This window comes from Phaseolus vulgaris, chromosome 8 (genome assembly GCF_000499845.2).
Source record: "Phaseolus vulgaris cultivar G19833 chromosome 8, P. vulgaris v2.0, whole genome shotgun sequence".
Lineage (NCBI taxonomy): Eukaryota > Viridiplantae > Streptophyta > Magnoliopsida > Fabales > Fabaceae > Phaseolus > Phaseolus vulgaris.
This window is the reverse complement of record NC_023752.2, coordinates 35,934,981-35,949,260: the sequence shown is the minus strand read 5'-3', so window position 1 is coordinate 35,949,260 and position 14,280 is coordinate 35,934,981. Positions and strand designations below refer to the sequence as shown.

Below are 14,280 nucleotides of genomic sequence, written 5' to 3'. Positions count from 1 at the left end.
TTAAACCTCACAGCTTCTCTGAAAATCCTCACTATCTATCTATTTATTAAAATCTAGTTTAGTAAGATAATTTGATCGTAACAAATGGTAAAATTTTAATGTATTAATAATTTAATTTGATTAGCAAAAGTACTTAAGTGATAGTAAAATTAGGTTGATCACAATATGATACCCAAAGAATATATACTAACAAGGAGTTTATCTCTCTTTCTTTAAAGCACCAATGTCAGTGTGTCACAAAATCTCAAGCATTCAGAGGATATTTCTGTGGGCATGGGGTGATGATCATAAACACATTTCTTGGGTTAGTTGGGCAAATGTGTATAAACCAAAGGAGGAAGGGGGTTTGGGGGTCAAGGATATTAGAATGTTCAATTGCGCCCTGTTAGCAAAGTGGAAATGGAGGCTCTTGAGTGAGGAAAAGGGGATTTGGAAAGAGATTTTAGTTTCTAAATACTGTCTCGGTGCAAATAGAGGTCAGGAAAGTAGTAAGTCACATTCTTAGTGGTGGAGAGATATATCTAGGGCATGTGATGAGGGAGAAAGTGAGGGATGGTTTAAAAAATCTGTTGCTTGGAAAATTGGATCCGGGGACAAAGTTAGATTTTGGGAGGACGCCTGGGTGGAGAACAAAAAGCTTAAAACCTTATTCCCAAGGCTTTTTTTCGTTTCTTTGGATCAAGGAAAGACGGTGGCTAAGGTTGGTTCTTGGGAGGATTTAGAGTGGAACTGGCGGTTGAGGTGGAGAAGACCTAGATTCAGCTGGGAAAGCGCTATGGAGGGAGAATTGCTTAACCTCATTACAGGGAAGAATTTGAGTAAGGGAACCAAGGATGCTCTAGTTTGGAATGGGGATCGTAATGGTGTTTATTGAGTGAAGTTCGCTTATCAGAACATGCGTAATCAAAATAATGGCCTGGTGAATGATGTCTTTTCAATCCTATGGGAAGCTAAAGCGATGCCCAAAGCGTTGTCTACTGCATGGAGGATCCTCCTTGGAAGACTTCCAACTTTTGATAATCTCATCCGAAGAGGTGTGGCTGCCACCTCTTCCCTTTGTGTTCCATGTAATACAGCAGAAGAATCATCTCAGCATCTGTTTTTGGAATGTATCTATGCTCAGCGTGCTTGGTCTCTGTGCCTTAGATGCATAGGCATCTTGTCTGTCCAGCATAAGGACATCTCAGTCCATTTTGAGAGTTCATCTACCTCATTGCACAGCTAAACAGAACCAGGTTTGGAAGGGAATATGGGTTGTTATAGTCCAATGTATATGGGACCAAAGAAACCTAGTTGTTTTTAAACAAGAAGTACCCGATGCTGATGAAACCTTTCACTTAGCTCAACTACAAGCGTTGCTAAGGCTGAAGTATGGGACCTTCCCCTTCGGTTATACCTTTTCGGATTGGTTACTCAACCTTGGCCTCTGCTTGCAAAGTTGCTGATGTAGAGGGTGTAGGTGGTCTAGCTCTCTACGTGTGCCACTGAAGGAGTGTTTTTCAAATGGGAGTTAGCTATCCTATGGAGTGGGAATGCCAAATGGCTTGGAGTAGGGAATAGCAGGGCAGGGTGAAGCAGAGGCGGAGGTGTTGAGGTGTGCAGGTTCTGTGCTGTAAAATTTTCTGTGGGAAGCCTGCTTACATAGTTCTGATGCTAGTACTGGTTAGCATTTGTTTGACTATGCTAAGGGTAATTCTGGCACTTGGTGAACATGGTTTGTTGGTTCAAGCAAGGGTAAGTGGGATGGTAGGTTTATGCTCATTATAGTGTTTACAACCACAACAGGGTGCCTATATGCTTTAATTATTCAGTGCAGCAATGGTATTCAACTGATTGTTGCATTATAAGAAGATCCAGGCTGGGTTGGTTGTTAAATATGCGGTGGTGCTGTAGTCAACATATATGTATGCAATGTTGGTTTTGTGTTAAAATGGAAGTAAGAAACCTTGGTAGCAGAGATTACTCTTTGTGTTTTGAGGGTATGTTCATGGAGCTTTACAGATGTTGAGCAGCTAAGTGCTCTCCCAGCATAATCGGTTTGTGTAGTTCAACGAGCACTTGGTTGTTGGGGTGCTAGTGAGGGAGCAGAGGGTTTTCTGATTCTGAAAGGTAGAAAAAGCAGGGCTAGGTTTTATGTCAATAAGGAGAAGCATGACAGGGCAATTGTTATCCTTTTGAAACCGTGTAGCTTGGAGGTTGAAATAGGTTTGCGATAAGAGCCTGGAATTGGAAGCCATGTGGTGGAGTCGAAGGAAGGGTACAACCGTCTTTTGTGCCTAAAAGTTGTTGGATTTTTTGTTACATGTCAAGTTGTTAAGGGCCTTAAGGATAAGTCTGCAACTTCCTGCTCTATGATTTTAAGCCTTTTTCAAAGGGTATTGGTGTTGGTTTTCTTAAGAGGTGGCACATGTTAAGTTGGTTAGCGGTGCATGAGAGCTTATGCAGCCACAATCCATGAATCTTTATTTGGTTATAAAGAATGTGGTTGGATAGGTGCTGGTGTGCGTTTACTGTGGGAGCTTCCAGACAATGGTCTTTTAGATTCTTTTGAATCTGGTTGAGCTGGTTGTAAGGTTTTTCTTTAGAAACCAATATCTTTAGTTTTTATTGGATCTTGTATATGGGTTGTGTACCCCTTAAGTACCTTCTTTAATTTATCTTTATTCTTTGCTGATAAAAAAAAAAGGAGTCTTGATAATATGTGAAGTATCATGTGAGGATCTCCACGATTAGATAAATCACATGGCAAACTTAGAGACCCTAACAAATGTTGAGAAACATCAAAATGTTTGGTTGAGAAAGTTTGACCTGTGTACCCTGTCAGGATTAGCTTCTACTATGTCACGTTATATAAGAAAATATACTAGAGATGTCTCATGAGTAGGTTTGTCATTATATAGTAGTTAAGAGACCGAATTAGATTGTGATGACAATATTATTATGCTATCTTTGAGTAAATAAATATTAATAGTTTTCACTCGTGAATAAATTTTATAATAATATCCCAAGTATGTTGATAATATCTTTTAAGTATGAATTATATCATAAAACAAGTTTTTAATCGATTAAAATCACTTAAGTTCTATGAAGTCTTTGAAATCTCTTGTTTTAATATGTTAAAACGATGTGTTGATCGATTAATTTCCTAATTATGTGAAATCAGTTAAAATGCAATTTTAATCCATTAGATAGTGACATATACAACTCTCTCATTTTCAAACATCTTAGAGGTTAGTAAAAATCGTCGATAGCGATGTTAAATCTTTTAGGATAAAAACAAATCGCAGGTAACGTACTTAGTGAGGGTTAAAATAGCCGCAAACGTTAAATATAACCTGTTAAAAAGTAAATTTTTGTAGTGACATCATTTCTAATATATATATGTATGGAGAAAGAGTTATGTAGAAAGTCATTGAATTTAATATATTATATTGCACAAAAGAGAATGTTATTGTTATTGATATTAAATTAAATAGAAGAAAATTGAACATATAAATATAAGACAGACAAATTTTGAATTATTAGAAAAAGAAATGATGTGTAGAAGATGAAGTGATGGGGCATGGTGAGATTAACTAGTTGTTGTTGTCAGACCAGAATTGCTTTTGAAGGTAATCAATTATGGTCTTATCTACTTGGAAGGCTTTTGTAAGAACCTCAGGAGAAATGGATGGATTGGCTTTAAACAAAGCATTGGCAATAGTGATAGTTCCTGGATTTTGGCTGCTAAGAGCAGCAATTGCAACAGCATTGCCGTATCCAACATTAAGTTGAAAATGAATGAGACCAATTGGGAAGACAAAGACATCGCCCTTGTTCAAAACTTTGGTAAAGAGACGGTTTCCATCTTGATTGGAAGTAACAAATCCAACATAGAGAGTACCCTCAACAACAATAAGGATCTCTGTGCCTCGAGGGTGAGTGTGGGGAGGGTTTAAACCCTTTGGTGCAAAATCTATACGAGCCAAAGATATGCCAAGTGTGTTTAATCCTGGTAGCTGATCCACAAACACTTGAGTCACTTGTGCACCAAGTGGGTTGGAGGTATTCCCAGGTTCCACGTGTCTGAAGAAATCTTCTGCTTTCACTACTTTGGGGTCTTTACAAAGTTTTCCGTTCACAAATACTACAAATTCACCAAACAAAGTTTTCAATTCAAAGGATCATCTTTAATAATCTTATCATGTTGATTGATGTATAGCAAAAGACTTGAGGAATGGTTGTACGTACCAGCATTCTTGGTGTCATTCAAAGCCACACAAAAATCTTGCAGAGGGCTTGGATCATAGGCAGAGGCAATGGACGACGTCAAAGCCAAGATGGCCACAAGGAAATACACAGCTTTCATTTTGCTTCTGCACTCTATTTCTGTATGATTTTGGGTAATTTATTTGTTTTCCTTCTAACCTTTGCTATTTATAAGGATGAACCCTGTATTTAACTTGTGGTATTATTTATTATTTCTTTATTAGGTGATGAACCATTCTTTATTAATAAGATGTTCCACGTCTACCCAATACGTAGTTGTTCTTCTGTAACATTCTTAAATTATAAATTAACCACAAAGGCATTGTCAAAGAGTAGTTTAGACTTGGTATCATTTCTTCAGACTTGTTCTTAGTTATTGTTCTCTTTTCCGATTGGCTTGAATGACTCTCCGACGGCGGGAATAGTTTATTTATTCATCCACAATTTTCTGAACAAATTATGTGCGCCATTAGATACTACCGTTTCATGGCTTTGAACTTCTCTCTGCTTTTACTTCCCATGCCTGCAATTTTTAAACAATTCAACTTCAATCTTTTTACATTTTTGGTTATATTATTCCATATACCAGGATAAACCCTAAATCCAATTTAAACTAATTGAAATAACACACACTAAAATGAAACAATTGAAGGAGATGGAGGATGTTAATCTTTTTGCATTTGGCTTGAACGAATCTCTGATCGCTGGAATTTTTTTAACTCTAAATTTAAGAAGTATACCTAATTTTACTCTTTTTATTGACATATTCGTTAGATCATATTTGAAACTTGAAGTCAAGTATCTATTTCTTTTAAGAACATCTTTAGATCATTATACCGAGTACTTCAAACATGTATCTTTAGAAATTTAAGGGAGAGAAAGGGTATCAATTGTTGAACCAAGTGGTGTTCAAGCTTTGAAGAATCCATATCCTTTGAAGGATGTTGAAGTCTCTGCTGTGTTTGATGTTGCTGTGCTGGTTTAGCTTAGTTCTGGGGTAGTTTGAATATTGTAATCCACCCTTTGATTAAATCTAAAGCATAAGCATCTCAATCTTTGTGAAAGTAAAATGTTTTCAAACTAAGTTAAAACAACCGATTGTTTTGTCGAAACAACCGATTGTTTATACTTAGGTGTTTTGAGAAAAAGATTGAAAACTGTTTTTAGAATGGTTGAACTGTTAAGAACCAAAACAACCGATTGATTCGAGGAAACAACCGATTGTTTGTTTTGGGACCATAACAAAAAAACTTTTTTTATCTTTGACTGAGCTTTAAATGTTTTAACTGCTTACGCTCCAGTCATTAAATGTTTTGACCAATCTTTTAATGCAATTTAAGAGTTTGTTAAGATTTGATAACAAACTACATCTTTGAATAAATTCAGAAAAACAGATTTGACAATCAATCTTTGATAAGTTTTTGCTAAGAGTTTTTGAGTTTTTCAAAGAGCTGAGATTGCTAAGAGTGTGTGATTGATCAAAGTTGTGGAATAGGATTCTTTTTGTATTGATTTCAGATTATCTTCTGTAACAAGTGCAATCTTTGTACTCTCTGTAAAACAAGTTTCGTTCCTCTGTTTGCTAAGATTGGCTGTGTGTTATTGAGGGGATCAAGATCAACAATCTTGGGGTAGGTGTGTTGACCAAGGAGAGTGTGTTTCTTGAGGTGTTCAAGGTAAACTCTTGGTTGTTGTGTAAGTGATCAAGGTGTGATTGCTTAGTGGATTTCCTCAGGGTTTCTGAGAAGACTGGATGTAGCTCAGGGTTTGGAGTGAACCAATATAAACAACTGTGTACAATCTCTCTATCTCTAACTCTTTAAATTTAGTTTTATTTGTTGTTTGCTGGTATAAACAACCGATTGTTTCGGTAAAACAACCGATTGTTTTTCCAGTATTGTTGTTTTTGTTTGCTGTTTTTGGTAAACTGAATTTCTGATGAATAGTTTCCAGAGATAAATTCATTCTTGTTTTAAAAGTTTACGAAAATTCTCTTTAAACAATTCAACCCCCTCTAGTTTAAAACCATTCATTCTAACATCAATAAAGATAGTAGAGTAATTCAAGCTGAAATGTTATATGTTTTTATTCATTAAAAATACAAACAAGTGAGAAGGATGAACCCTAATTCCAATTTTCCCAATTGACTCATCCAAATCATTACTTTGCTTTCTATTTAATTTCTTACAAATTCATGATACAAACAACCTTTCAAACAAACTTTTACATATTGTGCCTTCATGACCGAATTCTTAGATTCAATTTTGGAGAGGATTGGCGAAAGCTTCAATGGAGGATGTGTGCAAGGAGGTTCACATGGAGCTTGTGGTTTCCTTGGAGGTGCATGCTAAGTATGGAGAGTGATAGGTGAGGCCTAATCACTTGAGCTGGGTGGAGAGTTGAAGACTAAAGTGTCTATCCTAAAGAGGCAAGACAAGAGTGAGAATTGGCTCAATATTTTGGCAGCAATTTCACTCATTCATTAATCTTATAAAATGAGAGCCAAGCACCTCAATTTATAGGAGAGAGGGCTTAACATTTTGGAGCCAAAATTTGAAAATTTAAAATAAAACGCTCCAATGAGAAGGTTCCATGTGGAGTCATTCTTTCCTTGTTGAGCTCACACCTTCCATGTTAAATCCTCTCCACTCCTAGGTTTCCATGTGGACGTCCATGTGCTCCATGCCAAGGTGATTTTCGTTCTCCAAAATACCCTAGACGTTTTAGGATTACATTGGGCTTAAAGAAGCCTAATTGTTACCCCAACTAGTCACTTTTAACCCTAACTAGACCTACTTTTACTATTGGCCCAAATACAAGCCTGAAAACCTATGCTACTTGGCCGAAATATTTGGTCCAATTATTTTCTGCTACTAGGCCCAGTACATGGCCCATGAAATCCTAAACAACTTTATACAATTTATTTAAGCTAAAGCTTGGCCCACAAATAATGTTGAGTAGTCAGCAAAAACTTAGTCTCCTTGTATTCCTCTGGCCAAAGCTCTTGTTTATGTTTTGATGACTTGGAGGTCTTCTTGAATATGTTTTTACATTTCTTCATCCTAGAGTTTTCCTCTTGATTGGTCCTACAAAAAGAAACAAAAGCCCAATTAGACCCATCTTTGCAAATAAATCAATAAACAACCTCTAGGTTTTCATCCTCCTTATTATGTGGTTGTGTGTGGCTGGAGGCTCTGCCATCATATTGTCTTATATTTAGTGAATATTATACTTGATATTTTATTCATGCAATTGTTGATCTTATTTAAAACTTAAAGGCGAGTATATATTTCTTTTAAGAACATCTTTAGATCATTATACCGAATAACACATGTATTTGGTGTACTTGTCACATAACACAATTTTTTTCAAAAGCATTTTCAGTTGCAAGCATAAATAAGTTTCAAATGAAATAAGATTATTTGCAATATAAGTTATCTTATGATAAATCCTAATTGAAATAAGAGATGGTAAATGAAGATTACTTACTTAAATATCAGAAGGGTAGACCAGAGCATCAGATGTTCTTTCTTCGGGTCTTCTTACAAAACAAAAATGTTTGTAAATAAATTGGGCTCACTTTGGGGGTTCCAAATAGAAGAATAAACTAAAGTAAGGTGTGCTTAGTAATTTGAGTAGGGTGTGCTTAGTAATTTGGGCTTGTGCCAAGCCCACCTTTCATGAGAAGTGCTTCTAGGTTAAGGGTTTCTTTGATCTACCTTCTAGAAGACTTCTCACAAATGACACCCCTACCCCTCTATCTTGTTCTCCAAGACACTTTCAACTATATGTAAAATTACCGATTGAATCGACATTTCAACAGGTTGAATATTAACACTCTTTAGAAAACACATATTTTTCAAAAGGATTGAGATTCAATTAACCTTGGATTTATAAAGAATGGATTAAAAAATTCTACTACTCTAGAAACACTTGTTCTTCAACCACTTGGATTTGGAGACATCAAAGCACCTTGTTTAACACTTGATCTAGCACAATATAAAGATTATTCAAAATTAAACTTTGTTTGCATTTGGTTTTCCTCTATTTGTAAAGGTATTGAAAAACTAACCGCAAACTTATATTTTCTCTGAGTGAAAGTGATTTTATTAAAATGACCATGGTAAACATGAGTACGATCAAATTTCTCAGGTCGTTCTAATAAAATATTACAAGCTTCTAAAGGCATAATGTGACTCAAAATCATAACGAATTTTATTCTCTTTTCATGATTTTAAACTACTCTTATTTTATCTTCGTTTATGCACCTATATTCATGGTTGATTCTCTTTTAATATATATTACTTCTTCTATCTTTAAAATGATTTTAATAGTTATATAGTAAACAAATAATACAAAAATCTTAATTTTATCAAGGGTTTCTTTACGGAGGTTACAATAACCTCCATTAAAACATACACTACTTGGAGTTTTTCAAACCCCCGTTAAGTGTTGACAGTTTTTAAACAAATCGTAGGAAAGCTTATATTATTTTAAAAAAAATTACATAGTATCACTCTTACGCACTGTTTTACAAAACATTCACCAATGCGTAACTTCATTCTCACAAGGCGCAACTTCATTTAAGGCAAAGCGTTCTCAGAGGAAAAATGTTCCTATGGCAGCTTCATTTCAAAGTTAAAATGTTCTCAGAGGAAAAATGTTCCCAAGGGCGTAGTTTCATTTTAGAGGAAAAACGTTCATACAACCCGAGTTTCATTTCAAAGGAAATCACGTTTGCACGAATTTTCCATTGTATATCATATTCAACTCTTTTGATTTCTTCATTCCTCAATTGATATTCTATCTGCTTGTGCCCTAATTGGTTTGTCAAAATTAATTGTCACTTTCCCCATTTCGCACGACTTAGATTATTTTTGTGGCTAACTCTTAGTGTGTTTTTTGTTTTTGTGAACAAATTATTTTGAGATGGTGCATTTTCTATAGAGATTGTGGTGTGTTTTTGTTCTAGGAACTATCGTACATTTTGGGGGTTTCAGTGCCCCAAGTCTATTTATCACTTGCATATCTCGACATTTTATTCCCTGGATTTGTTATTTTATTTTTGGATTTTTGCATTATGAGTAGCTTAGGATTATGAATTCCGCTATTAATCTTGATTGTAAGCAGACCCACCTAAAATGTGTTCGACTATGTGAACACTGCTCATTGACAAAAACACAAGATACAATAGTTAATTGTCTGGGAATAAAATTTTGACAGGATTAGTGCAGTAAAAATTGTTGTATGCTTCAAATTTCCCTGTTTGTGTTTTATTACATATGTTATACATATAAGAATAATCTACATGTACTAGTACCCTTATTAAAAGTTACACAAAATTCAATTGTGTTAAGGGGTGAAATAATTTACTATTATATTTGTTTTATTACATAAAATTGAATTTATTATTCTATCCAAGCATATGCTACCATTCTAATTAATATCCCTCATATTGGACTTTAAGAGAGATAAGTGTTGTTTGGAATTTTTTAACTTTTCAAAATTAATCATTTTCATTTGAAATATTCTTTCACAATAATCTTTTACTTTCAATGCTCTGAATTCCGTTAGATTCTTGAATTAGTTTAGGCAACAAATTAGGTTGCAGAATGTGTACTGTAATTGTAAATTGAAAAAGCTCAAAAAAATCTTTTAGTCAAGTTTGGCATAACAACCACCTGGTTTTGGAAGAGAAATGGAGGTGGAGAAATTTGAATTTCACCCTTTAGCATCTTCACCACAATACTCATAAAGGTCTATCATTTAGGTGAATATTGAACACACCACAAAGCCAACTTTTACATTCTCTCACCTTTAAAAATGAAAAGTTAGTGCGGAGACTTAACCATGCATTAACTTTAAGAATTGAATCTACCTTTAAAAATGAGAAAATTATAATAATTCATAGGCATCTGTTATTGCTATAGAAGTTCGTACATAATTTAAGATGATTATAATAAAAAATAGCAAAATAAACGTTTTTTAATTAGATATGTACTATTATTTATAAGAATTATAAAAGTAGACTTTACTAGTCAAATGTTTGACTAGATCCATCAACTCAATGTTATGCCATAAATATTTATGTGTACATGTTATCAACTACATGATGTGATGCAATCCTAGCTTTTTTGCATCTTTATTTGTAGATTTTCTTCTTCGTTGTTTTGATTTGAATTATCTTCTACGGATGATGAAGACTACTGCGGAAGCATGAAGAATTGTAGAAATTTGAAAGAGATGAAAATTATGACGTTGAATCTACCTGATGTTAGGCCAACACTTAGTTTCTAGAGTGATGTTAAACCAACACTTAGTTTCTAGAGTGAGGTTCGGTCAACACTACTAGGAGGAGTCTCGAATTTGTCTAGTAGGAAGACAACTCTGGATAGAACTTTGAACAAGTAAAAGTGTCTCAATTGGACAACATATCATTACTCAAATTAAAGTTAAAAATCATGTAAAAAAAACTCCTATTTATAGGAGAAAGTATGTTAAAACCTCATGCCTTCCTTACTTACATTTCTATTTGGATTTGAAAAACAGTATTTATTCCATATACAGAAATTAAAATACGGGTCTAATATAAATTATTTTAGATATGTGTGACTTTTTTTGTTTGGGTGGTGAAGTATGACTTTATATATCCATCCACGTATGACTTTATCATATGTTTTTTAACTTAAATTATATATCGAGAGGAATTATTTGAATTATAAGGCCAAAACAATACAAAGTCAAAAGATAATAGTATAATAAATTTAGAAAGTAGATATCTCATGTTCATATCATCAAGTGGGTAATATTGAGACAAAGTCTAAAGTGATATTTGATTTAGTTAACGAGCTTCCCAGAATAAAATAATATCACAGTAACGTCTTACCGAAACACTTACTTCTTTTTGATGTGGAAAATTTCATCGGTCTTCTCTTTGATCGAGCACGCAGAAGCATACGCATGTAATTGTGATAGAATGGTTGATCATGATAGAGAAGTAATTAGGAAATTATGAAGTGCAAACCAGTTCAATGGTTCATCCTTATAAATAGCAAGCTTGAGATGAATCAAAATTCAATATATTCTCAGAAGCAGAAACATTTAAGATAAGAAAAAAATGAAAGCTGTGTACTTGGTTGTTGCCATCTTGGGTTTGACATGCTTAGTTGTGTCTGCCTATGACCCTAGCCCTCTGCAAGATTTTTGCGTGGGAGCCAAAGAAAGTGATGGTGGTATGTAGAAGCAATCCTCGTTGGATGTTGTGTTATTATTGTAATTTGATTTCTTAATTATAATTTTGGGTTGTTAATGTGCAGTATTTGTGAATGGAAAATTCTGCAAAGATACGAAGGTGGTGAAAGCTGAAGATTTCTTCAAGCATGTGGAACCTGCGAAGACTGAGAATCCACTAGGATCACAAGTGACTCAAGTGTTTGTTGATCAACTACCTGGACTAAACACATTGGGCATATCTTTGGCTCGCATAGATTTTGCACCAAAGGGTTTAAACCCTCCCCACACTCACCCTCGGGGCACAGAGATCCTTATTGTTGTTGAGGGTACTCTTTATGTTGGATTTGTTACTTCCAATCAAGATGGAAACCGTCTCTTTACCAAAGTTTTGAACAAGGGCGATGTCTTTGTCTTCCCAATTGGTCTCATTCATTTCCAACTTAATGTTGGATACGGCAATGCTGTTGCAATTGCTGGTCTTAGCAGCCAAAATCCAGGAACTATCACTATTGCAAATGCTTTGTTTAAATCTGATCCACCTATTTCTCCTGAGGTTCTAACCAAGGCTTTTCAGGTCGACAAGAGCACAATTGATTATCTTCAAAAGCAATCTTGGTATGACAACAACTAATTTCTATTTTTCGACTATGGACCCTCATTTCTCCTCTCCTCTCGATAATTCACTCTTGTAATAACTATATCTATTTACTTTCTTCTTTCATCTAATTAATCTCTTGTTTCAAAGTTTAGATGAGCAATAAAAGCCCTATTTTACTTTTATCCTTTTCCAGTGTATTTTCCACTTAACCATTGTGAAACACTTTTATATGTCTCCTTTTTATCATTAATCTCTTATAAGATCTTATATGTTAAAATAATTAAATATTATATTGATGTGATACAACATATTAAGTATGTGAATGTCATTTATATAAAAAATAATTCGTCAATATCATGAAATTTGTTTTTGCTTTTAATCCATTGTCCTGCACACCTTAATATTGTTGTAATTCAAAATCTTTAGCAAGAATAGATGAATTCATACTTGGTTAATCATAAATTTTAAAACAATAATATAATAAAAAAATTAAACAATTTGAAATGAAAATAACTCAAATTCAACCTATTTAAATTTTCTATAAATTGTAAAAGTATATGACATTTTCAATCTTCAAGTTCTTCATGAGAAGCATTAGATTCATCAAATACACCATAGTTGCAACAATATTAAGTATGTTTTTTTTTTACCAAACCTAAAAGAGTCACCCAGGAAAGTAAAAAGATGACAACTAATTAAAGAAATTTGAGGTAAAGCAGCATAACATTTGTTGCCATATTTGAAATATGAACTTTTAGCATATTAAGGTGTTTAGACTGTGGTTTTTAAAGACATTAAGCGACAAATTTAAAATCATAAACATTGTCTAAAGTAATTGAATATACACAACGACTCAAGTCATCGCGTATATTTTTCTATATGACAACAATTTTTGTGTGAATTGTTGCCAATATATACCTCGTAGGCAAAGGTTAGTTGACCAATCATCGCCTAATGAGAGAGCCATATAAAAAAGCACAAAAGGGAAGCATAGACAATGATTATAGTCAAAATCATCGCCTTCGATAAATCATAAAATACAGTTTTGGTAAAATTCGTCGCCTATGTTGATTTTTTGTTTGTTTGGTATGTTTATTACATTTCTCCCTCTAAGTTGACTTGTCTAGTTTAAAACCCCAACCAGATTCAATAATAATGCAAAACACTTTTAAATACTTATAAAACAATATATAATCAATAAAATGAAATTATAAAGTAATGTGTAAAGTCAAAATTTCTATACACTAAATCATATAAACCAAAACTAATACTAACAACATATGATTTAACTATTTTGATCATCATCTATACTAGAGTCTTAAAATATTATGCACAACCATTTTTCACATAATTCATTGATTATGAATCCAGTGGTTGAACATCCATAAAATACTACATCAAAGAATAAGTTCAAATTAGTCTATACACTACACATAGTTTTGTATTAAAAAAAAACTAGTTAAGCATGATTACTTGGTCCCAACCTCTATTAATTTGGACTCTTCCACTGGTTGCAATCCATTGCCTTATATAGTAGCAACACTCATGCCCTCCCGTTTTTTTATTGCATTACAATTCAATATTAATGAAAACATAATAATAATATTTATTTCACAAGATAGGAAATTAATAATGAAAAATTACAAAACCTTTAGTTGCAACCATGTTAGTTTCAGACACTTTGCACATGGTTGACCGCTGAATATAACAATGTTATATCTAGTGTATGAGTTAATTAATAAAACAAACTCGTTACAGGATGTTTAAGTAATACACATAGGTAAGTTGATAATGTAATTACCACTTGCTTGCTTGAGGTATGTGGGTGGCTTTTGTAGAACATGGAAGCTTTGATGAATCAAATCTATGATGAAGGGATGATGCTTTGCTTTGTTTGGAGCTTAGTTCAAGGGTGTTTAGAATTCTTGTAAAGATCATTCTTAATCCTATGCACAAGCTGAATCAATCTGTTTTAAAAGAGAAAAATATTTTTCTAAGCAAAGAGAAAAACAACCGGTTGAAATCACGATATAATCGGTTGTTTTACACTTAGCTTGTTCAAAGGTTTTCAAAACTGTTTTTGACTTGGTTGACTAACTGTCAAAACCAATTCAACCGGTAAAACTACATTTCAACCGGTTGATTGTTACATTTCTTAACAGCTTTTCAAAAAGCTGTTAAATCTGTTTTTAGTTGAATTA

At 33.8% G+C, this 14,280-nt stretch overlaps 2 protein-coding genes across 2 annotated transcripts; one reads left to right on the top strand and one right to left on the bottom strand.

The window, feature by feature from the left end:
* Window positions 1–3,448: 3,448 nt before the first annotated feature.
* Window positions 3,449–4,383, bottom strand: LOC137826812 (germin-like protein subfamily 1 member 7). Its single transcript, XM_068632948.1, has 2 exons — window positions 4,231–4,383; window positions 3,449–4,126 (listed from the first exon to the last, which is right to left on the bottom strand). Exons 1-2 carry the CDS (start codon window positions 4,346–4,348, stop codon window positions 3,576–3,578), a joined length of 669 nt encoding a protein of 222 aa, XP_068489049.1. The 5' UTR covers window positions 4,349–4,383; the 3' UTR covers window positions 3,449–3,575.
* Window positions 4,384–11,172: 6,789 nt separating this feature from the next.
* Window positions 11,173–12,261, top strand: LOC137826811 (germin-like protein subfamily 1 member 7). Its single transcript, XM_068632947.1, has 2 exons — window positions 11,173–11,480; window positions 11,565–12,261. Exons 1-2 carry the CDS (start codon window positions 11,366–11,368, stop codon window positions 12,110–12,112), a joined length of 663 nt encoding a protein of 220 aa, XP_068489048.1. The 5' UTR covers window positions 11,173–11,365; the 3' UTR covers window positions 12,113–12,261.
* Window positions 12,262–14,280: the final 2,019 nt, after the last annotated feature.

Bases quoted from the DNA above. Each gene is read 5' to 3' on its own strand.
- LOC137826812 (XM_068632948.1), bottom strand. From the start codon at position 4,348: ATGAAAGCTGTGTATTTCCTTGTGGCCATCTTGGCTTTGACGTCGTCC. The intron at 4,127-4,230 runs GTACGTACAACC...GTGAATTTGTAG, and splicing joins GAATGACACCAAGAATGCTG to TATTTGTGAACGGAAAACTT.
- LOC137826811 (XM_068632947.1), top strand. From the start codon at position 11,366: ATGAAAGCTGTGTACTTGGTTGTTGCCATCTTGGGTTTGACATGCTTA. The intron at 11,481-11,564 runs GTATGTAGAAGC...GTTAATGTGCAG, and splicing joins AGCCAAAGAAAGTGATGGTG to TATTTGTGAATGGAAAATTC.